At 37.1% G+C, this 24,094-nt stretch overlaps 2 protein-coding genes across 8 annotated transcripts in view; one reads left to right on the forward strand and one right to left on the reverse strand.

Annotated features, from left to right (window-relative positions):
* PDE6C (phosphodiesterase 6C) overlaps window positions 1–6,834 on the forward strand; it is a 52,681-nt gene extending 45,847 nt beyond the window's left edge. For 2 of the 3 annotated variants that reach the window (XM_070780493.1, XM_070780494.1), the window contains exons 16-21: window positions 74–196; window positions 278–341; window positions 2,843–2,917; window positions 3,033–3,116; window positions 3,505–3,658; window positions 5,661–6,834. In XM_070780493.1, the coding sequence (XP_070636594.1) occupies window positions 74–196; window positions 278–341; window positions 2,843–2,917; window positions 3,033–3,116; window positions 3,505–3,658; window positions 5,661–5,722 (562 nt within the window). In that variant the 3' untranslated portion in view covers window positions 5,723–6,834. The remainder of the gene's footprint in view (window positions 1–73; window positions 197–277; window positions 342–2,842; window positions 2,918–3,032; window positions 3,117–3,504; window positions 3,659–5,660) is intronic. The other variant, XM_070780495.1, reaches the window with a different exon arrangement.
* A 2,892-nt stretch (window positions 6,835–9,726) lies between these two features.
* The window catches only part of LOC109553109 (protein FRA10AC1), a 76,552-nt gene continuing 62,184 nt past the window's right edge, over window positions 9,727–24,094 (reverse strand). For 4 of the 5 annotated variants that reach the window (XM_070780498.1, XM_019953039.2, XM_070780497.1 and 1 more), the window contains 3 exons: window positions 22,548–22,586; window positions 12,059–12,137; window positions 9,727–9,912 (listed from right to left, as the gene is read on the reverse strand). In XM_070780498.1, coding sequence (XP_070636599.1) covers window positions 9,870–9,912; window positions 12,059–12,137; window positions 22,548–22,586 — 161 coding nt within the window. In that variant the 3' untranslated portion in view covers window positions 9,727–9,869. The remainder of the gene's footprint in view (window positions 9,913–12,058; window positions 12,138–22,547; window positions 22,587–24,094) is intronic. The other variant, XM_070780499.1, reaches the window with a different exon arrangement.

Genomic DNA, 24,094 nt, shown 5'->3' on the forward strand with positions numbered 1-24,094 from the left:
GAACATGAAACCTGAAAGGACATATTAAAGACACTTTAAACCTCTGGTCCTATATGCTAAAATTGTCGCACAGTTGTCTCTTTTTTAGGAAGAGAACCATGTTTCAAAAAATTGTTGATGCCTGTGAAAAAATGGAAACTGAAGAAGAGGCCATCAAATATGTAACCATTGATCCAACCAAAAAAGAGATTATCATGTGAGAAGTCAAATTTTATTTTGCTTTTGGCAAAAATAACTTGTATATTTCTATTTTAACATGTTTTGTTTTCTTTCACAGGGCAATGATGATGACTGCGTGTGATCTGTCAGCTATAACCAAGCCCTGGGAGGTGCAAAGTCAGGTGAGTGGTTCCCACTTTCTGTCAGGCCCTCGGCTCTGCCTAGGCGCCATGAGACAGTGAATGTGAGAGTATCTGGCAACCTCAGAATTTAATTATAACCGTCAATTATATGACTATATATTTTATAAGCAGTTACCTTCGTTACCCTGGACCTGTCCTCTGAAACCATCAGTTTATAATTTACAAAGAAGAAAAAAGGAAGTTAAGAAGTTAAGACAAAAGTACAATGTTCCCTGTTGGGTTTCTGTTAAGAGAAGAAAAGCAAACAGCTTTCAAGAGCTCACAAATGTCAGTAGGTCATTTGGTCACGCCCAGGACAAGGGAAACAGAAGGAACCTTAGAAAGAAAATGCTTTCTGGAAGGAATTCCTGTTTATCACTGGACAGGCTGTAAGAAGTTTACATAAAATTATTCATGGAGCATCTGGGTTTTTAGTAGAGGAGATAAAGCATGCAGCAAGGATGAATCATTAGTGCCTTCATCCCTCAAGGGTGGTTTTGCTCCTAGTCTCCTCTTCGGTGTGCTGTCAGTCATGGAGAAGGAAATGGCAACCCACTCCAGTATTCTTGCCTTGAGAATCCCATGGACGGAGGGATTCCGTGCAGGTTCAGTTTAAGGGTGTCTTCTAAGGAAGGTCTTCCCCACCCTTGGGGAGTGTGGGGAATGAGTGGGAGCCATCTGCTTACCACTTGGTTTCCTGCTAATCAATGAAAGAATTCTCCCTCAGTTAATTCGTAGAAAGAATTCTCCCTCAGTTAACTCATAGGGAAAACCCTAAGCAGAAGAGGCCAGAATTCCCTGGGTTCAACTGTAAATGTGGACTGTATCTGTTAAGATAGAATAGCTGGGCTCCAAACCAAACACCTGTGCTTCCTCCTCACTGCCTGCCTGCTCTTCCTCCTCAATTCTTTTATCTACATAGTCACCCCAGCCACAAACCTGGGCTCAGGCTTGAGTCCATCTCCCTCGTTCCAAAACCATTTCTGTCCATCACTCTTGCTACCCTCTTAGTTCTTACTTTTCCTCTTCCGTCAGAACTATGGTGGCAGCCTCCTAAGTGATCCTCTCTCAGCACGAACTCTCCAACCTTTCTCTGAGTTGCTGCTGGAATGCTTATAAATAGAGCTCTGCTTGGCTACTGCTTTGCTTAAAAAGCCTTCTGAACTCCCCACTGCTGGAAGTTTTCAACCTTTTTTAAAGAAAAAAGAAATGTCTATTTTCCTTGCACAAAAAGTTGTACATAGGTCACTTTTTGTAAGAGGCAAACAGCAAAGTTACTGTACTTCAATCTCTCTTGGCATCCACTCTTGTACCACTTGTGTGCTTTGGAGGGACCGTAGGGCTCAAAGAAAAAGAACTACTGGCCCAGAGAATCAAGTTAAACTTCCCAGCAAAGCTTACATGGTTTGTTGTTACCTGTCCTTAACTCATACTCCCTAATTTATTTCTCTTATTTCCCATGTTATTGCCTCACACTCTTAAGCTCCTACTCACACAAGCTATAAACATTCAACTTTATCTGCACACTCTTCCCTTTCTTCTTTACTGGCGAGCTACTAGTCTTCCTTGATGATACAGCATAAATGCAACCTCCCTTATCTTTCTCCTTGATCCACAGCAGTTGATAGCTGTTGATATGATAGAACTTTCCACATTCTTTACATGACTGACTTCATTAGACTGTAAGCATCTTAAAGATCAAAGTCACATCTTAACTCCTCTTGGTAAGCCCGGATCATGCCAATGTAAGGCAGCTAGAAGGTGTTCAACAAACTTGATAAATATGGTTTTTAAAAAACCATATAAATTAACTCTCAAATATCCCTACAACATAATCAGGTAAAAGTGAAAGTGAAGTCGCTTAGTCATGTCTGACTCTTTGCGACCCCATGGACTGGAGCCTACCAGGCTCCTGTGTCCATTGGATTTTCCAGGCAATAGTACTGGAGTGGATTGCCATTTCCTTCTCCAGGGGATCTTCCCAACCCAGGGATCGAACCCGGGTCTCCCACATTGTAGACAGATGCTTAACCGTCTGAGCCACCAGGAGTTATTAGTCAGGTGAAGTGGTGTTCTAAGCTGTGCATGTATGTGCATAAACACATAGGCAGATACATGCTAGATGCTGGCAGATGATAAGCAGGACAAAAGGAGGATCTGGGAAGCTTTGGAGCTTGAAGCATAATGAAACAGACATCCTCCCTTCTCCCCTTTTTATTGTTGAGAGGTGGTGGTAATAGCAGCTAGGAGATTGGCACGCCCAGAATGAGTCTACCACACTGAAGTAGGAAGAGAAACCCCCCTTGTCCATTTCAATATAATCTGTAAATAACATCATTTTAAAGCCAAAGAACGTATGGTATGACAATACCTCAAGCATTAATTATAAATTCTGTCCTTAAATATTACTCATTTAAGGATAAAATGTTATGATAAAATGCAAATTCTGTTAATAAGTCATGAATCATGACTTTCATGAATCATGTCCTCCCTCTTTGCAGGTAGCACTCCTGGTTGCAAATGAATTTTGGGAACAAGGAGATCTGGAGAGAACAGTGCTGCAGCAACAACCCATTGTAAAAACCTTGACATAAAAACGCACTACTGATTAAAAATTATCAATACAAATCAGTCTGTTTTGTCCACTGGATCTTAGAAAATTATCTTTAAAGAATTTCTCTCTCTTTCTAGCCTATGATGGACAGAAACAAAAAAGATGAACTACCTAAACTTCAAGTTGGATTTATTGACTTTGTCTGTACTTTTGTATATAAGGTAAGTAAACAGATTATGTGAGTGAAATATATCATTTTCTGGATGAGAAGTTTTCTTTCAAAATGTAACTAAAATCAAAGTCACCCTCATCCCTCATGGAAAGTCACTAAGGGTGTCATCATTTCTCCAAGGTAGTTTGAGGTATTACCCTTATCTTTCCTTCAAGGATGCAATGAAAGGTGAGAGAACTCAGGTGTAAGCAAACTGAATAAACTTAGGTGAGCAGGAAAGACAAGAGCTACCTTTCCCACTTACAAGGTACTGAATTAATCTCATCCTAACAGCTCTGAGCGCTGTAATAATTCTTTAGGGCTCCTTCTCTGCGTATGAAAGGTACTGAAAATGAACCAAATGATTTAAGTGGTTTCTGACCTAAAATTCTCTCTAGGAGTTTTCACGGTTTCACAAAGAAATCACACCTATGCTGAATGGTCTTCAAAACAACAGAGTGGAATGGAAATCCCTAGCTGATGAGTATGATGAAAAGATGAAGGTAATTGAAGAGATGAAAAAGCAGGAAGAAGGAAATACGACGGAAAAAGGTTAGATGGAATCTGTTTTGGCTTCTTGTAAAGTAGCTGGAAGTTCAGCAGAGCTTCATCTCACATGACAAAAGCATAAAAAGTAAATGCAAACAGAAAATTTGCTTTACTGCCCACAGACTGAGAATTATAAGAAGCTGATTAGTGGTTTTCAGGGTTTTTATCCCCTTGAACAAGATCTTACTTTGTAATTCAAGATGGAATTGCTTGGTCCAGTTGAAGTTGGGGTTAGGGCTAGGTTTCTTCATCCACTCAGTAAAGTGGCTCCTGAGAGAGCCACTGCAGAATACTGAATTTTAAGAAATAATATGAAAACCATAGGATTAATGGGATCAATCAGGTTTAGGTGAGAAAATAATTTTAGCCCTAACATTCTGTATTAGCTGTAAGACTTTGGGCATCTTGCTTAACCTCTCTGAGCTTAAAGTTCCTCTTCTTATAATGAGAAAACTTTACAGATCTCCAGCCTCATTTCCAGATCTAAGGAAGCCCTAGATGTAAAGATGGCCAGCAGAGTGGGGTGACTTGAAGGTACCCTAAGACTTTGTCTGTGCCTCAGATGTTTCTCCTTAGTGCTGTTTATCCTGATGAAATTTCTACTCCTGAAGTCACTCAGTTAAGTTTAACATAATCTTCAGAAAGCCTCTGTTAAGATGCTTATGATCACCTATTAGTTCATCAGATGACTCAAATGACATCTAGAAAGTGGAATACTAATGTCATCGTTTCGTATTTTGTCTCAAGAGCTCAAGACTTAAAAGGTTTTGTAAGAAATTCTTATTGTTTAATAAAGAAACCATCTCTGTCTGGAAAAGCCTTGTTAAAAAAAAATGCAACATTCTTTTTAGACGGTTCATGTGTTTAGTGATATTTTAAAGAATTCAGAGGGAGAAAGCATTTTGCTTAAAGGGTTAAGGATATCATTCAACAGAATAAAAACAGGAGTTCCTGACTCTAGGATATACATTCACTTAAATGTTTAGTGGCTGTGTATTCTGTACAAGGCCCTGTGTTAGGCCCTGGGGAAAGATGGGGTCCTTATCTCCAGAGCTTACCACCTGGTACGGGAGTGCCAAGTGAAAAATCGATTATTTAACTATAATTATCAGAAGAAGCATACCTGGGGCATCAGGGAAGTCGTTCCTGAAGGATGTTTATGCTACACTGAAGACAGGCTTCTTCTAAGCAAAGAAAGGAGGAAGAGTTTTAAAGGAAAGGAGAGGAAAGAATAGAATATGCACAAAGGCCGTGACGTGGAAATAAGCTTGGTGCGCTGAAGAACTTGAAAACTGGTGTAGCTGGAGTCTAGAGAGCAAAGAGAGCAAAATACCAGATGAAGCCAGGAATGCAGGCAGCTCTGCCAGATGGGTGTGTTACCCTGAAGGCCTCCTTATGGATCTGTCCTCTACAGAGCAACGGGAAGTCCTTAGAGGGATGGATTTCAACATGAAAGGAGTAAGATCTGAGCTGTGCTTCAAAAAGATAACAAAAATGGTTATTTTTACTGAGCAAGTGAAAAGCAAAAAGTTATTTCTTAGTGCAGTTAATCTTTATCCCAATTTTACAATGAACACTATATCAAGCCCTTTAAGTGGTTCGTGACTTTTTTTTAAATTTAGTATTTGGTATATTGGATATGGATCTCTATACTTTATTTGCATAAAATTACTTCTGAATTTTCTTCCTACTACACTGAGAAGTCTCTGTAAACTAAGAATATTATTTTATCTCCAGGCAACACAAAGCAACAACTCAGATTCCCAGACTGGATAGTTCAGTGGTTCTTTTGAGAACTGAGACATTAACTGGTTAGTCATTTATTAGATTTTATTTTCTAAATGGACTAATTTTGAATATGAATTCAAGTTTTTAAATGGTCAAACTCTTAGTACTTGATATAGGTTAAAACTATGAATTAGGCTATATAGTTACTCTAATATTAGGAAAAAACTACTATATATCCACTGATTCCTGAAAATATTGCTTTTCTCCTTTTTCCTAGCTGTAGAAGATTCAGGAGGTGGTGGTGATGACAAGAAATCCAAAACATGTCTAATGTTGTAAGACAATCCAACCGGTCTAAATTACAAATATTGTTTCTACATTTGAAGAAAACATTAAAAAAGAACATCAGCAAATTTCATTCATCAAACCATCAAGTAACAGAGACTCTTCAGGAAGGCTACCCTGTGACTAGCATAAGAAAATATACTGCTAGCCTGAAAGCCATGAGGATAAAATAAAGTTCAACAAAAGTGCAAAATAAGACAAAAATAAGTGCATTTTTGGTGCCAATTTGTTTTAAATTAAAAATAATATAATCCTGAAACTAGTCACCAATTCTTTTTTTAAAAGATCTTATTCATTGTATTCATTTACTAGGGTTACTATAACAAAAAAGCTGCCCCATACTGGGTGTCTTAAACAAAATAAAATTTATTTTCTTGCAGTTCTGGAGACCAAAAGGCCAGCATTAAGGTTTGGCAGGGCTGGTTTCTCAAGAGGCCTCTCTTGCTTGTCAGTGGCCGTCTGCACCTGGTCGTCGGTCTTCTCCCTTGTGCGTCTGTGTCCTATTCTCCTCTTTTAAGGACACCAGTCATACTGGATTAGGACCTACTCATAGGACCTCATTTTACTTTATTAGCTCCAAATACAACCACATTCTAAGGTACTGGGAATCGGGATTTCAACAGGAATTCAGGTGGGACACAATTCAACCCATAACATGATTCATAGCTCACATCCTTTTCTGAACCAGAAATCTCTCATCAACATGTCTTAATGTAAGAGCAAATACAGTACAGAATGTATAATGTATTTAAGTACTATATAAGAAACAAAGAAAAAGGATATTAAATGTTATTCCACCTGAAATGCTTATCTCTTCCCTCCACTTTTTACTCTTGATAATGGAACAGTAAAGAGCACTTCACTTTCAGCAGCTTAAAAGTATGTCATCCTATGCCCATCCTTTCTCCCAAGTCTGAAATCAATTATTTTATGTGTAACTAAGAATATGTTATTACATTCAGAACTATTCTTCTCATTGATAGAATTATCAATTTATAAGACATGACCTAGATAATCCTAATGCAAGTTAAATCAACTAATAAATATTATGCATTATTAAACAGCATGTGATTTGATTATACAAAAGCTTTACTACCAAAAACAGTTTAAAGGGACTTCAACAGAGGTGACTTTAAAAAAAGTGATTACTAGAAGTATCTACTAGGCATTCTAAATATTGATTGTCAAGAAAAATAAACAGGACTTCCCTGGTGGTCTAGTAATAAAGAATCTACCTTGCAATGCAGGGGACGTGGGTTCAATCCCTGGTCAGGGCACTAAGATCCCACATGCTTTGGAGCAACTAAGCCTGTGTGCTACAGCTACTGAACCTACATGCTCTGCAGCCTGTGCTCCACAACTAGAGAGTCTGCACCACATGCAGAGATCCCACATGCCGCAGCTAAGACCCAATGCAGCCAAATAAATTAAAAAAAAAAAAACTACAGACAATCAACTACTTCTACTACATGGTACACACCTGTACATAAGGGAAGATTTCTTTATAATGACATACCAGATTATAAAACAGACCAAATATTAATTATACCATTGACTTTTTATTGTAAAACATCTAAATTATAATTGCTCTATCAACCTCAAACGTTCTGTTATAAAGGAGATAATCAATTTTAAGTGGCTGAGAAATCACTATTTGTTATATTTTTACAAGTTAGGTACTTAGAATCATAAGACTCTTCCTCTCACATTAGAATGTAAGGTCCATAAGAGGAAATATTTTTGTCTATTTTGTTCACAGCTCTTCTCACACTTAGAGAAGTGCCTGGCACAAGGCAGGCACTCAGTAAACATGAATGAATGATATTTTGCATAAATATCATGACAAACAGGTATAAATGAAGAATGCCTGGAAGTTAATATTTTTATGGAGGGAAAAAAAACTATATATATATATATATATATATATATATATATATATATCCCCAAATGAGTGTTGTCTATATAAGTCATGTTGGGCGCGAGATGTACATCTTATTTTCACTGCTTAAAATAATCCTGAAACTCCACTTAGGGTTATTTTAGAAACTGTATAAGAAACCCTCTTCCTTTAGCCTTATAAAATTTTGGACCCCCCCAAATATCAGTCAGCTCAAACTATTTCCTCATTCACTAGAAAAGAAACTGAGGCACAGAGATGAGCCACCATTGAAGGTCTGCAAAAACAGGAACTTTGCTTACGAGTAAGTATAAGAAAGCATAACTTATCTCAAGCCAGTGATCTGCTGAACTCCCCTGACTATACTACAGCAAAGTTTAAGATAGGTCTGTTGGAGAATTAATCTTTAAAATCTAGATAATGGATAATAAGGACCTACTGTATAACACAAAGAAATCTACTTAGTATTTTGTGACAACCTATATGGGAAAAGCATCTGATAAAAGAATGGATAGACTATAACTGAATCATTCAGCTGTACACCTGAAGCTAACAACGCTGTACATCAACTATGTTCCAATAAAAGATAAAAATTCAATTAAAAAAATTTAAAACATCATCTTGAGGCCTTCTCAAAGACTCCTTTAAATATGACTCCAATTATCTGTCACTGTATGAATGGATTAAACACCGTGATTACATTTAATGATTTAAATTTACAAATGAACTTGATGTCCATAAACCATACTTGGAATACCACATATATGGATCTATTTTAAAAGGGTCTTTGAATATTCTTCCCAGTCACTGTTTAGTTTTGCAGGAGTTTTATATTCTGATGACTACTAATTTTTATCATAAAAATGTTTTGGCTTCATATATTCTATTAATAACATCAGTTTTCCTGCTGGATATTTCAACACTTTTTCCTCCGAAATCAAGATTCTTTTTCACTAAAAGTAGTGAGAAGAAAAAGATACAACAAACTATTTGTTGGTTATCAACACTCATTTACTGTTTTATGGTGGTTTAGAAATGACTAGTTATTTCCTAGCTACTTCCTTCGTAGCAATGTCTAGCAGTGTCTCATGTATGACAGTGATCTAATAATTAATGAATAACTTTAATAAAAGGAAAATCTGATACTATTTAAAAATAAGATACTATAAATACCTGTTTTACAGTTTAATGCCAATAATTCCATGTTTAAATGTCATTTAATTTTCAACAAAATACCTGTTTTCTATAGGTCCTCTCTTACTCACCAAATCACGCATCTTTTCCAGTATTCATCGCTTTGCTGTTTATAAAAATGGGTCTGACCTTTTGGAAAAAAATCAATAAATCCTTTTGAAAATTTGATGAAATCTATGGATCCTTTCCCCCTAAAACACACACAATCACGAAAGTTTACACATCGATTGTAGGTGTGTTTAGATGTCTTGAAGCACATCCATTGACTCTTGGGGGTATGGACCCCAAATTAAGTTACATTTTATAATATATCTCTGTATATAAGTATATCCATTATGTATGACTGTATCTGAGACAAGCTCTGTGCATACAGTATTGTTAAGTTATATTACAGCATAATCTTTACTGGAGAGTCAACTTTCATGAACACATATGCTGCTTTAGATTACTGGGATCTCATTTGGCCTCCTGTGCTATTAATTTACTTTATAATAAATTACCCATACACTGGGGAATTAAATCAGATTATAACAAACTCCCTTAAGTGGCAGAGGTAAGAAGGAAGAGAAATGTAAGGAAAAAAAGAAAAGGTAGCTAATGAAAAAAACAGGTTCTCAAGAGGGGCGCCTGTGTGTCAAAGGAAAGTAAAGAAGTTGAAGACATAATTAATCTACCTTATAATTTTGTAAGACCCCAATAACCCTAAAAGTTTAAATAAACTAATTGAGGCAAGGGAAAATGTGATATCAGTGGGGAAAAAAGAAAAACCCATAAAAATAGGAACAGTGGATCTCTGTGCAGTGTACTAGGTCCATCCTTGAGCTACAGATGGAACAGAGTTGTAGGTAAGCAACTGAAAAAATATGTAAGAGATAGGGAAAAGTATCTCCAATAGAACTGAAAATACTTTCAAAGCATCTGACAATCCATCCTAGATGGATCTTTTATTTCCAAAGACAAACCACTCAAGTTGCAACTTGTAGACAAAACTTTTGTGAAGAATTTCAAAGTACACTTCACATTAAGGAATGTAGGCATCCCTCTTTCATCTCACAGAAATAAATCTTGAAAATATTCATCAAATTCTTCTTCCCTATTTAAAAGAAAAAGTATACATATTGATTAAAATCAACAGAGAAAAAAATTACTAGGTGACACATTACATGAAATTAAGGTAATTCAAACCAACATACTTGCTAATTCTTTTATATATATATATATTTCATGATTCAGCTATCAAGTAATTCTTGGCTTCTATAATAATCATAACTAGGCCCAGACTGATTAAAGTGTTGTATATGGTGGCATGTATCCCTAAACATATTTATACCTAAGATTTTACTCTGAAGTACTTTGTGTTATATCATTGCTTCTCTTTACTTTTTTGGTTGACTTCATTACTCTGTTCTAAGTTGACTTTATTACTTACTCTGTTCATTCTCATTTCAAATTAATGAAAAAACTATTTTAAGGAAAAATACAAGTCTTACTCCTAAGAATAGGGACGATCTGCTTAGGCTGCAGGTTTTATTACTCTGAGAAGAGTAAATGTGTATTTGTAGCAGTGAAGATTATATCTAAAAGAATAGAACTCTGAAAGGAGATACTAAATTATAATATATTAAAATATGAAAATTAAAGTACTAAATAAATATTAGTGCTAGGAGCCTAGAGCAGTACAATGAAAACAGCACAGGTTTTCAAGTCAGACAGTGTTTAAGTCCTAGCTCTGTCAGCTACTAGCTAGGTAAGCAAGTTATTTAACTTCTCTGGGCTCAGTTTCTTTATATAATAAAGAACATTACATTTCCTCAAAGAGCTGTTGTGAAGATTAAGTGTATGTACAGTTGCTTTTCTTCCTTCTGGGAACAGAGAATCAAGCTACACAAATTCTGCCTACCAATCTCTTTAGAAAATGTTCTTTTAGATTAGAAATTCACAGTGAGACTCCATCATTTTGTTTTAAGTGACTGTGACAGATAAAACCCTCACAACCATGTTCAAATTAAAAAAAAAAATTACAGAATCAGATACAGTTGATTTAAGAATTACCTACAATTTGGTATTCTCCATGCCACTGTCCCTTTTCCCAAGCATGACAGCAAAATGCAGCTGAATTTTTAAAACTGTAATAAGAACTTAGACGTATGAAATTAGCTGAACCTCTGTGTGTACTCAGATGTTAGTACATGATATCAAGTTTTTATAAGGTCACAAAGAGCTCTGGATTATGGAACCCCTCTTAGGCTTTACTTATGGATCTTTACTGCCATAAAGGTGAGTGGACTCTGAGACCTATTCTTTCATTTTCAGCTCTTCAAGGGGAAATTCTATGGTCAAAAGTTCAGTTGATAGTTTGACTAGGATAGCAATACCTTTTTAGAAATCTGATCTATAATGGCCACTCATTTTGGAATTCTTTATTTGGCAAGAAAAAAAAAGATCATAGAAAACAATCTTTTTTTTTTAAAAGGCCTCTTTTTAACACACTTGAATTCTATTAACTGAGAACATATTATACAATTAGCAAGATATTTTATCATCAGCTTAAGTTAGTGAATTATGATTGATTCAATAAATCTCTTATTATGAGCTAAGAAGACTGGATTAACAAAATGGGACTAAAATTTATTGAGCACGTATTATATTGGTAGGTATTATACCGGGTGCTTTATATTCTTAATTATATTAAATTTTCACAATAAACTATGTAGTCAGTATTATTTTATCCTCTTTCAACAGATAAAGCTCAAGTGGTGAACATCCCATTATATAAGAGCTGATAATATTCCAGCCTATATTCCAACAGCTCTTCCAACCAATAACAGAGAACAATGCATGAGTTGAGTTGTCTGTCTTTGGGGGCAAAAAAACTTTGACACCTGTTTGTATCTTTGAGGAATTCTCCTGTACAAGTTTATGATAATCAGAACATCATGGATAGGCTCTAGAAGCTAGTAAACAGGACATCTATGAAAGAACCTAAGCAAAGTCTAGGGGGTCATCTGTTAAGGGGAGATGAGGAAAGAATTACTCACCAAGAGGGAGCTGCGTAAGCTGGCTGATCGTGGCCATGAACAATGGCTGGGAATAAACTCTGATCTCATGGTCCTTGGCTTTAAATCAACATTCATGATGCTAAACTTTTCATTAAGTTATCAAAAATGGCTGTGGTCATAGCTTTCTAGACCGACTGTAGAAGGTATGCAATACCACTTTCTATTAACATCAGGACTTACTGTGATTTTTCATCTGTCTCTGGTAGTGGGCCCTTCCAAAGTTCAGACTCTGAAGCACTTTCTTCCTCATCAGAGTTTCCTGTTTATTTAAAAGAGATTTTTTTAAAATGTGCATATTAAATTTAAAACACATTTTGAACTATCCACCAATAATGCAATTAACTTTGGATTTAACTGTGGTTTACCTCAATTTGTATGGCTCTCTGAAAATTTAATTTGCTTTTCCAGACTAATACATTCTTTTGAAAAATAATAAGCTGAGCTATACCAAAGAGCCTCAGCAAATAGACCAAGGATTTAAAGTCTCATAGGAAACTTCCCTAAGTTATAGTGAGTTAAAGTAACAATTCCAATATTAACTCTATATTATAAAGGGAAATAGAGTTATACTACCTCTTGGAATATAGTTATCTTTAACTTAGTTTCTTCTTTTTATTGATCATACAAAAGACAAGCAGGTTAAGATTTTTGTAGAGACTATATTTATATTAGGATCAAGACCTCAAGAACTGAACTAGTATACAGGACTAGCTAGTAAAATTATGGAAAAATGTCAGATTTTTTAAAAATTAATGCTGATTACATTAACTAGAAGTCCAATTCAATGAAGAAACAGTTCTCATACACTGTTAGGAGTAAATACCCTTTCCTTGAGGAAAATCTGGAAATAAAGATCACTTTAGACCCTTGACTGGCAATGATGCCTTAAGAAATTTATTAGAATAAACAAGCTCCTCAAATATATACATATATGAAGATGTTCATTGTATAACAGCAACAACAAAAGAAAACAACTTAAATCCCCACCAATTAGGGATTATGGATTTGGTTAAATAAATACTATATGGCTGTTTAAAAAAAAAAAAAAGCCCTTAAAAAAAAACAAAACCATTAGCATATCTGCGATAGAACACTATGTATGCTATATCAAAATTTGTAAAAGTTACAGAAAGCATGCATAGTATTATACAATATGTATTAAAACATTATATCTACATACATATATATATTATATATATATAAATGATAAGTTTGTGAATAACCAAACTTAACAGTCATTATATTACATGTAGGCCTGGGATATTTTTATTCTCTCAGTTCAGTTCAGTCGCTCAGTCATGTCCGACTCTTTGCCACCCCATGAATCACAGCACACCAGGCCTCCCTGTCCATTACCAACTCCCAGAGTTTACTCAAACTCATGTCCACTGAGTCAGTGATGTCATTCAGCCATCTCATCCTCTGTCATCCCCTTCTCCTCCTGCCCCCAATCCCTCCCAGCATCAGGGTCTTTTCCAATGAATCAACTCTTCACATGAGGTGGCCAAAGTTTTGGAGTTTCAGCTTCAGCATCCTTCCAATGAACACCCAGGACTGATCTCCTTCAGGATGGACTGGTTGGATCTCCTTGCAGTCCAAGGGACTCTCAAGAGTCTTCTCCAACACCACAGTTCAAAAGCATCCATTCTTTGGTGCTTAGCTTTCTTCACAGTCCAACTCTCACATCCATACATGACCACTGGAAAAACCATAGCCTTGACTAGAGAGACCTTTGTTGGCAAAGTAATGTCTCTGCTTTTCAATATACTATCTAGGTTGGTCATAACTTCCCTTCCAAGGAGTAAGCATCTTTTAATTTCATGGCTGCAATCACCATCTGCAGTGATTTTAGAGCCCAGAAAAATAAAGTTAGTCATTGTTTCCACTGTTTCCCCATCTATTTGCCATGAAGTGATGGGACCAGATGCCATGATCTTCATTTTCTGAATGTTGAGCTTTAAGCCAACTTTTTCACTGTCCTCTTTCATCAAGAGGCTCTTTAGTTACTCTTCACTTTCTGCCATAAGGGTGGTGTCATCTGCATATCTGAGGTTATTAATATTTCTCCCTGCAATCTTGATTCCAGCTTGTGTTTCCTCCAGTCCAGCGTTTCTCATGATGTACTCTGCATAGAAGTTAAATAAGCAGGGTGACAATATACAGCCTTGACGTACTCCTTTTCCTATTTCGAACCAGTCTGTTGTTCCATGTCCAGTTCTAACTGTTGCTTCCTGACCTTCATATAGGTTTCTCAAGAGGCACTTCCAAATTTTTTTATTATTATTTTAAACAATAATCATGTATTACCTTTAAAGACCAGTAAAAACAATAAAGATACTTGTATTTTTTAAATACAACAAAACATCTTTTCATGTGTTTGTTAGCCATCTGTATGTCTTCTTTGCAGAAATGTCTATTTAGTTCTTTGGCCCATTTTTTGATTGGGTCATTTATTTTTCTGGAGTTGAGCTATAGGAGTTGCTTGTATATTTTTGAGATTAGTTGTTTGTCAGTTGCTTCATTTGCTATTATTTTCTCCCATTCTGAAGGCTGTCTTTTCACCTTGCTAATAGTTTCCTTTGATGTGCAGAAGCTTTTAAGGTTAATTAGGTCCCACTTGTTAATTTTTGCTTTTATTTCCAATATTCTGGGAGGTGGGTCATAGAGGATCCTGCTGTGATGTATGTCGGAGAGTGTTTTGCCTATGTTCTCCTCTGGGAGTTTTATAGTTTCTGGTCTTACATTTAGATCTCTAATCCATTTTGAGTTTATTTTTGTGTATGGTGTTAGAAAGTGTTCTAGTTTCATTCTTTTACAAGTGGTTGACCAGATTTCCCAGCACCACTTGTTAAAGAGATTGTCTTTAATCCATTGTATATTCTTGCCTCCTTTGTCAAAGATAAGGTGTCCATACGTGCGTGGATTTATCTCTGGGCTTTCTATTTTGTTCCATTGATCTATATTTCTGTCTTTGTGCCAGTACCATACTGTCTTGATAACTGTGGCTTTGTAGTAAAGCCTGAAGTCAGGTAGGTTCAACATCACTCATTATCAGAGAAATGCAAATCAAAACCACTATGAGGTACCATTTCACACCAGTCAGAATGGCTGCGATCCAAAAGTCTACAAATAATAAATGCTGGAGAGGGTGTGGAGAAAAGGGAACCCTCTTACACTGTTGGTGGGAATGCAAACTAGTACAGCCACTATGGAGAACAGTGTGGAGATTCCTTAAAAAACTGGAAATAGAACTGCCTTAGGATCCAGCAATCCCACTGCTGGGCATACACACTGAGGAAACCAGAAGGGAAAGAGACACGTGTACCCCAATGTTCATCGCAGCACTGTTTATAATAGCCAGGACATGGAAGCAACCTAGATGTCCATCAGCAGATGAATGGATAAGAAAGCTATGGTACATATACACAATGGAGTATTACTCAGCCATTAAAAAGAATACATTTGAATCAGTTCTAATGAGGTGGATGAAACTGGAGCCTATTATACAGAGTGAAGTAAGCCAGAAGGAAAAACACCAATACAGTATACTAATGCATATATATGGAATTTAGAAAGATGGTAACAAGAACCCGGTGTATGAGACAGCAAAAGAGACACTGATGTATAGAACAATTTTATGGACTCGGTGGGAGAGGGAGAGGGTGGGAAGATTTGGGAAAATGGCATTGAAACATGTAAAATATCATGTAAGAAACGAGTTGCCAGTCCAGGTTCGATGCATAATACTGGATGCTTGGGGCTAGTGCATGGGATGACCCAGAGGGAGGGTATGGGGAGGGAGGAGGGAGGAGGGTTCAGGATGGGGAACACATGTATACCTGTGGTGGATTCATTTTGATATTTGGCAAAACTAATACAATTATGTAAAGTTTAAAAATAAAATTAAAAAAAAAAAAAAAAAGAACTTTTAGGTTAAAAATTATGTTGACATTGAATATATTATTATATAGTAATTACAACTTATTGTAATATAACAACACCTATCTGGTCATTTCAATAATAAATTATGCATATGAAAAAAAAAATACAACAAAACAGATGTTTCGAATGAATCACCCTATATTAATCAACTAAAAATTATCAAATACTGCAACACACATCATAAGACAATAAAGTTATATGCCACAAAATAATTATGCTAGTAAATAATTCCTCTCCAATAATGACCATTAGTCTGGAAAAGAACTGACACCAATTTGTCTTGTTGATATAGAACGTCCCTTAGTTAAACTCAACACAAAAATAAAGCAGCATTGATTTGCCATGGCGATTCTAGCCTTTTATCTGTTGGACTTTGATCCTTGAATCAACATGTGTATCCGAACTTTGGTCCTAACTGATTCTAGCATAAATTCTAACAAAAACAGAAAAAAAAAAAAGGTAGGGGGAGGGGTTGTACTTCTAATGATCTACACACAAAGATGATAAAATTACAAAGCTTTGGGAGTAAGCTTTGTCATTTCCTACTCCAGGGGATCTCCCCAACCCAGGGACTGAACCCTAGTCTCTTGCTTCTCCTGCACTGGCAGGAGGATTCTTTACCACTAGTGCAATCGGAGAAGGCAATGGCACCCTACTCCAGTACTCTTGCCTGGAAAATCCCATGGATGGAGGAGCCTGGTGGGCTGCAGTCCATGGGGTCGCTAGAGTCGGACATGACTGAGCAACTTCACTTTCACTTTTCACTTTCATGCATTGGAGAAGGAAATGGCAACCCACTCCAGTATTCTTGCCTGGAGAATCCCAGGGACGGGGGAGCCTGGTGGGCTGCCGTTTATGGGGTCGCACAGAGTCGGACACAACTGAAGCGACTTAGCAGCAGTGCAATCTAGTAATCAGATATTATCGATTCGTATGTCTCCTGCATTAATAGACAGGTTCTTTAACACTAGCACCACCAACTCAATGACAGCCAGCACTGGAACTGCCAATGTCCCAAAACAATATTCAAAAAAGACAAAAGTCTCCTGCTCTTTATTTTTATGAAAATTCACTAACTGAACTAACAAAAAAGACCTTCACAACCCAGATAATCACGATGGTGTGATCACTGACCTAGAGCCAGACATCCTGGAATGTGAAGTCAAGTGGGCCTTAGAAAGCATCACTATGAACAAAGCTAGTGGAGGTGATGGAATTCCAGTTGAGCTATTTCAAATCCTGAAAGATGATGCTGTGAAAGTGCTGCACTCAATATGCCAGCAAATTTGGAAAACTCAGCAGTGGCCACAGGACTGGAAAAGGTCAGTTTTCATTCCAATCCCAAAGAAAGGCAATGCCAAAGAATGCTCAAACTATCGCACAACTGCACTCATCTCACACGCTAGTAAAGTAATGTTCAAAATTCTCCAAGCCAGGCTTCAGCAATACATGAACCGTGAACTTTCAGATGTTCAAGCTGGTTTTAGAAAAGGCAGAGGAACCAGAGATCAAATTGCCAACATTCGCTGGATCATGGAAAAAGCAAGAGCATTCCAGAAAAACATCTATTTCTGCTTTACTGACTATGCCAAAGCCTTTGACTGTGTGGATCACAAGAAACTGTGGAAAATTCTGAAAGAGATGGGAATACCAGACCACCTGACCTGCCTCTTGAGAAACCTGTATGCAGGTCAGGAAGCAACAGTTAGAACTGGACATGGAACAACAGACTGGTTCCAAATAGGAAAAGGAGTACGTCTGTATACTGTCACCCTGGTTATTTAACTTCTATGCAGAGTACATCATGAGAAACGCTGGGCTGGAAGAAGCACAAGCTGGAATCAAGATTGCTGGGAGAAATATCAATAACCTCAGATATGCAGGTGACACCACTCTTATGGCAAAAAGTGAAGAAGAACTAAAGAGCCTCTTGATGAAAGTGAAAGAGGACAGTGAAAAAGTGGGCTTAAAGCTCAACATTCAGAAAACTAAGATCATGGCATCTGGTCCCATCACTTCATGGCAAATAGATGGGGAAACAATGGAAACAATGACTAACTTTATTTTTCTGGGCTCTAAAATCACTGCAGATGGTGATTGCAGCCATGAAAATAAAAGACACTTACTCCTTGGAAGGAAAGTTATGACCAGCCTAGACAGCATATTAAAAAGCAGAGACATTACTTTGCCAACAAAGGTCTCTCTAGTCAAGGCTATGGTTTTTCTAGTGGTCATGTATGGATGTGAGAGTTGGACTATAAAGAAAGCTGAGCGCCAAAGAATTGATGCTTTTGAACTGTGGTATTGGAGAAGACTCTTGGACTGCAAGGAGATACAACCAGTCCATCCTAAAGGAGATCAGTCCTGGGTGTTCAATGGAAGGCCTGATGCTGAAGCTGAAACTCCAATACTTTGGCCACCTGATGTGAAGAGCTGACTCATTTGAAAAGACCCTCATGCTAGGAAAGATTGAGGGCAGGAGGAGAAGGGGATGACAAGAGGATGAGATGGTTGGATGGCATCACTGACTCAATGGACATGGGTTTGGGTGGACTCCAGGAGTTGGTGATGGATGGTGAGGCCTGGCTTGCTGCGGTTCACGGGATAGTTGGACACGACTGAGCGAGTGAACTGAAACTGAGCTAACAAAAGCACAGAAAAACTAATTAGGCCTAATAAAGTTATCATCATGGTGTTATCCTGTTAATGATGTCAGAGAACAAACCTACCAGGCTTTTGAAAGTGGACAGCTAATTTCAAAAGGCCTTACCACCAGCTGTTCTCTTGTTCCCGCTCAAGAGTACTTATCATATTCAAGCTTTCCTACACCAGCTTTCTGCTATCAGACAATCCAGTTTTACTAAAAAAATACAATTGGTTTAGAATAACATTATAAAATAACTCTCTTTGATAGAGGACATGCTGAAAAGTGACCAAATATCCTTATAGAATCAAATTCTACAAGACTGAAGGTCCCTTTTAGCCCTATGAGGGCTGCCCAGGTGGTGCTAATGGTGAAGAAACTGCCTGCCAATGCAGGAGAAGCAAGAGACTCGGGTTTGATCCCTGGGTCAGGAAGATACCCTGGAGTAGGAAATGGCAACCCACTCCAGTGTTTCTGCCTGGACAATTCCATGGACAGAGGAACCTTGAGGGCTACAGCCCATGGGGTTGCAAAGAGTTGGACAGGATTGAGCACATGTGCATGTACACACACATATACACACACGAATCTAAAATACCTAGTTCCCTGAGGGTGACAGAAACTACAAATCACTTCTTTGATAACTGCTACAACCTGCCAGAGGTGGGAATGGTGTTGACAAGGAAATAACAATTAGAAGACTGGGCAACATAAAATAGATGCTTGCATTTGCGTCAGCATCAAATCTCCGCAGTAATTATTGGCAAGTGGCGATCACAATTTAAGTCACTGATTCTGTGTTGGAAGGGGAGCTTGGAGGTCCACCTCTTAACCAATGAATGAACATCTTAGTGTAATAACTCCAGTAACAAGTGGCTGTTTAATCTACACTTAAACACCTCACTGCTTCCTGAAGCAGCCCATTCCTCCATTCCATTCTTCAGATAGTTCTAATTGACAAGTTTTGCCTTAAATTAAGGCAAAAATCTGTCCATGGGCTATTTTTATCCACAGACTCTAGTTCTGCCAAGCAGCCACCAAAAATAAGTCTCCTACATAGTAGCAGTCCTGCAAATATCTACAGTTTCTATGTCTACCTCCTTACCCCTTCCTCTTCACTTTGTTCTAAGCTAAACATCTAAGGCTCCTTCAGCCTTCTTCCTATGAAAACATCTCAAGTTCTGGCAATGCTGGTTGTTCTATTCTTGACCTGCTTTAAGTTTTCAATGTTCCTTTTAGAATGTAATGCAAACTGCATATAATTTTCCCTACATGCTCTGAATAATAAAAGCAGGTCTAACATCTTGGTTTTTCTGGATATTATATACCTAAATAACTCAGCTTACTGAAGAAGTGGCAAGTCTCTAACTATGAAAACAACGGACAGGTCAGACTTTTCACAGACTTTTGATCTGACCTACTGCAGAAAACAAACACAAAATCTAATGTCCAGTATTTTTTTTTTTATCTGATATAACAATAATAGCTACAAGTTATCAAGGACTTACTTTATAATAGAACATGCTTTACATGTCTATTATTTAACTTGACTCTGATAATAATCCAGTGACATCAAACCTCTTTACACCCATTTTACAGATAGAACTGAGACACATATCAAATCATTTGATGTGAATTTGTATAATATACGTGTCAAAACTGGGGTATAAAGAGTGGGCATACTTCATTGATGAAAGTTACTGATGATATAGGTAAAAGGACATACACTCTTATAAACCTTTGTTTAATCATAGCTCTGCCATTAACCAGCTATCTGACTTTAGGCAATTTAAGTAAATTCTCTGGGTCTTGCTTTTATCTACAAAATGGGATATTATGTGTCCATTACTAAAATTAAATTGGTACACAACTAAACCACTTGCGATTAAGACAATTAACAAAAGCAAGTTAAAATTCTTTTTCCCCATAGAAACTAGGCTTTTCTTTTTAGACTTGGTTTTAACAATCAATATGTTACGTGGGGGTAAAGGGTAACTGAATATCACCCAAATGGAAATGAAATATAGAAACAGCAAAATCTGAGTTCTAAAATTGCCGAGACAGCCTAAGACAGGTCACTGATGACCTGAGAAGATATCTGGGTGTGACAAACCCTAACAAGGTACCTGTCTCCTACTTGAAATGGTACTACTTCAAGAACCAAGATAAGGCAGGTGTTGTTCAGACTGACTACAGTATTCTCCCCTCCCTACCACTAGAAGTCTGACCTAGCTGAGGAGAGTTGACAGACTTAAGGCTCTCTCTGGGAAACGAGGGAGGATTCAGAGAGCTGGGGGAGGTAGGGGGAGGACAGTGGGAGGGAGAAGGAATGAAGACAAAATGAAAGAATGAATATAAATGGCAAGTAAAGACCCTTCCCCCAAAGATTACTTTAATGAAAAACTGGAATTGGAAAAGGACAATCTTTTTTTCTACATTAAATTGGACTTCACACCTCTAACTGCAATGTATAGTTGGAAATAGTCAAAAACTATAAATTTTCCCATTTTAACTTGTTATGCTTTCTAAAAATATATATACTTACTACCCCATCCTCAGATAGCTTAACATGCCTGGCTATGTTCTATACACTGTCAGGAAACTTAACCTAATTTTGAAGAAGCAGCTGCGGATAGATTAGGATTGACATGAGAAGAAAGGAAGTATCATTGCTTTATGACACTTCAAAAATGTTGAAAACAAAATGGTGTGAGTAAAATAATTTATAAAGAATATGTTATATTCCTAAACTAGAGCAATGCCTCCACTGATATCTCCCTCTTCAGTAAACTTTTAAACAATGAATATCTTAAAAATTTTATTTTAAAACAATTTCTGATTACTGAACACTTAAAAATTCCTCTTAAGAATTATATACTAAAATGCTAATACTTAATTTGAAAGGTGGGATTTACAGTAGTTACTTCCTGAGTTTGCCACATAGACGTATTCCTTGAAAATCAGGAAAAAAAATTTAAGTTTAAAACTTTACAAGCCGAGAATTTCTATACATCTGCTGCTGCTGCTAAGTTACTCTGTGTGACCCCGTAGATGGCAGCCCACCAGGCTCCCCCGTCTCTATACGTCGAGACACTATCAAATAAATTAGATATTCTATTGAAGTACATTTTACTTTTAGACCCTAAGCCTATTTACTGTAAGGTCTTAAAGAAAAATTCGAGATTGTATTACTGTTGAGATGCAAGATTATTGTTTGTTATATACAAATGGATGCCCCCTTTTATGAACCCACAGGAGATTCTGCTCTCAAAACTGCCTGGAAAAAGCTGAACGCCCTGTGAGTTCTCTTTAATATTGTATGGGTACAATTAATCATTCTACTATCCCTTCTTTGGTTTGGTTCTTAGGAAGAACAGTGACAAATTTGTGATCTACCTTTGCAATTATGCAAGACTTTTTGGTAAACATTTCTCTGTATTAAATTTACCTCTAGCTTTACTTTCCTATGCTACCTTATTTTTCCATTATTTTGACTTCACCTTTAAAAAAAATCTTATTTTATTGTAAACCACTGTGAATACTTTTTGGAATGCTGCAGGGAAAAAAACAATAATAAGATTTGTAGTAAATATTCAATGAAATCCAATCTGGTGAAAACTGTAGGATTTATTTAAAAAATTGACCAGTAACAACCAGTTGCTAACACTCTGCTTTCTATGCATAAAACAGAGATATTTAATTTGATTAATCAAAATCACCAAATGACAGATCACTCATTCTTGTGCAATATAAGCAACATTTCTTAAATGTGAATCCATCTCCCCAAATTCTTTTTCTGTCCCAATCGTATCCCTTTGGTTCTCTTCCTTCACACTCAATAATGTGAAATCAAAATGTGTATCCACTCTACTTACTGAAAAAAAAATTGTGCTCTTCTATACTTGAAATCAGAAACTTTTAAATGATTTAATTTGGGGAAGAAATACACTTTTGGTTTTTTTCCTATGACTTTTCTCACATAGTAGAAAAAAAAATTACAGGAAAAGTCACAGTTTGTGGGAAACACAAATTGCAAATAACTTGAATCTATATATTTTTATTAAATAAAAACTTGATACTTACTGTTGACAGAATTTTCTGATTTCACTGAGGATGAATGCGCTGGGAAAAACAAAAAATGAATGTGATTAAAACAAAAAAACCAGCACTGTTTGGTCAAGAATCACTTTGCAGTGGTGTAACAGCCATAGCTATAACCAGAATTCTTCCGAGTAGTCGTGTACTTTCTAGTCAACTTTATAGTCTAGTAAACCTTACTTTATAGTCGTGCAGGAAAGCACTTCACTGTCTTTTAATCTTCCCTGTTCCTTTGACTTATCTCCCTAATTAAAATGTTAGGTCCTTTTTTGCTGCTGCGTCGCTTCAGTCGTGTCCGACTCTGTGCGACCCCATGGACTGCAGCCTACCAGGCTTCTCCGTCCATGGGATTCTCCAGGCAAGAACACTGGAGTGGGTTGCCATTTCCTTCTCTAATGCATGAAAGTGGAAAGTGAAAGTGAAGTCGCTCAGTCGTGTCTGACTCTTAGTGACCCCATGGACTGCAGCCTACGAGGCTCCTCCATCCATGGGATTTTCTGGGCAACAGTACTGGAGTGGGGTGCCATCGCCTTCTCCTAGGTCCTTTTAGGCAGGGGTATTTTAAGCTCTTGTACAGGCTGGAATACCTAGCATAAAACTTAAAAAAATAATAAACACCTATAAAAAATGTCTCATATTGCTGGGGGGGCAAGCTCATAGATTACCTACAATATAACCAATATTTCATCTACAGATTTTCAACATCCAAGAGCAGTTTACAAATAAAGAGTTTTTCTTAATACTTTTTTGAAGATCATATGCAGGTAAGAATTCACAGTAATTGAAAATCACACAAAAAACTATGTCATAAAACAACATTTGAGTTCCACAATGGTTACCAGTGAGAGAAACAGAAAAGTACTGAAAATGTATTAATTTAAAAAAAATATATCATTATATATACAGTGTCCTGCTGGAAGACCTCAGGGGAAATATTTCTGAAGGCTGCTAAGTCAAAAAAGAACATAACAGATGGAGAGTAACAATTCCTCCAACCTCTCTGGATGAAAGTCAAAGCTGTTCAGTTGTGTTTGATTCTTTGCAATCCCATGGCCTATACAGTCCATGGAATTCTACAGGCCAGAATATTGGAGGGGGTAGTCTTTCCCTTCTCCAGGGGATCTTCCCATCCCAGGGATCGAACCCAGGTCTCCTGCATTGAGGGTGGATTATTTATCAGCTGAGCCACAAGGGAAGCCCAAGAATACTGGAGTGGGTAGCCTATCCCTTCTCCAGCAGATCTTCCTGACCGAGGAATTGAACTGGGGTCTCCTGTATTGCAAGTGGATTCTTTATCAACTGAGCTTTCAGGGAAGCCCACCTCTCTGGGTAGATCTCATAATTAGTCTAAGTTGTCACACGAATGATCCCTTAAGGCCAGACAAGAGGGTGTGAGAGACACAGGATAAAGATTCCAAAGAAAGTCAAGGCCTGGACTGCCTCAAGTGCTTTATGTTATTGTGTCTTTACTCCCACTTATTTCCCAGTCATCAGAAAACAAATAAAAACATGGTTAGCCTTCCTGTAGCAAA

The sequence above is a fragment of the Bos indicus genome, chromosome 26 (genome assembly GCF_029378745.1).
Source record: "Bos indicus isolate NIAB-ARS_2022 breed Sahiwal x Tharparkar chromosome 26, NIAB-ARS_B.indTharparkar_mat_pri_1.0, whole genome shotgun sequence".
In the NCBI taxonomy this organism is placed as follows: Eukaryota; Metazoa; Chordata; class Mammalia; order Artiodactyla; family Bovidae; genus Bos; species Bos indicus.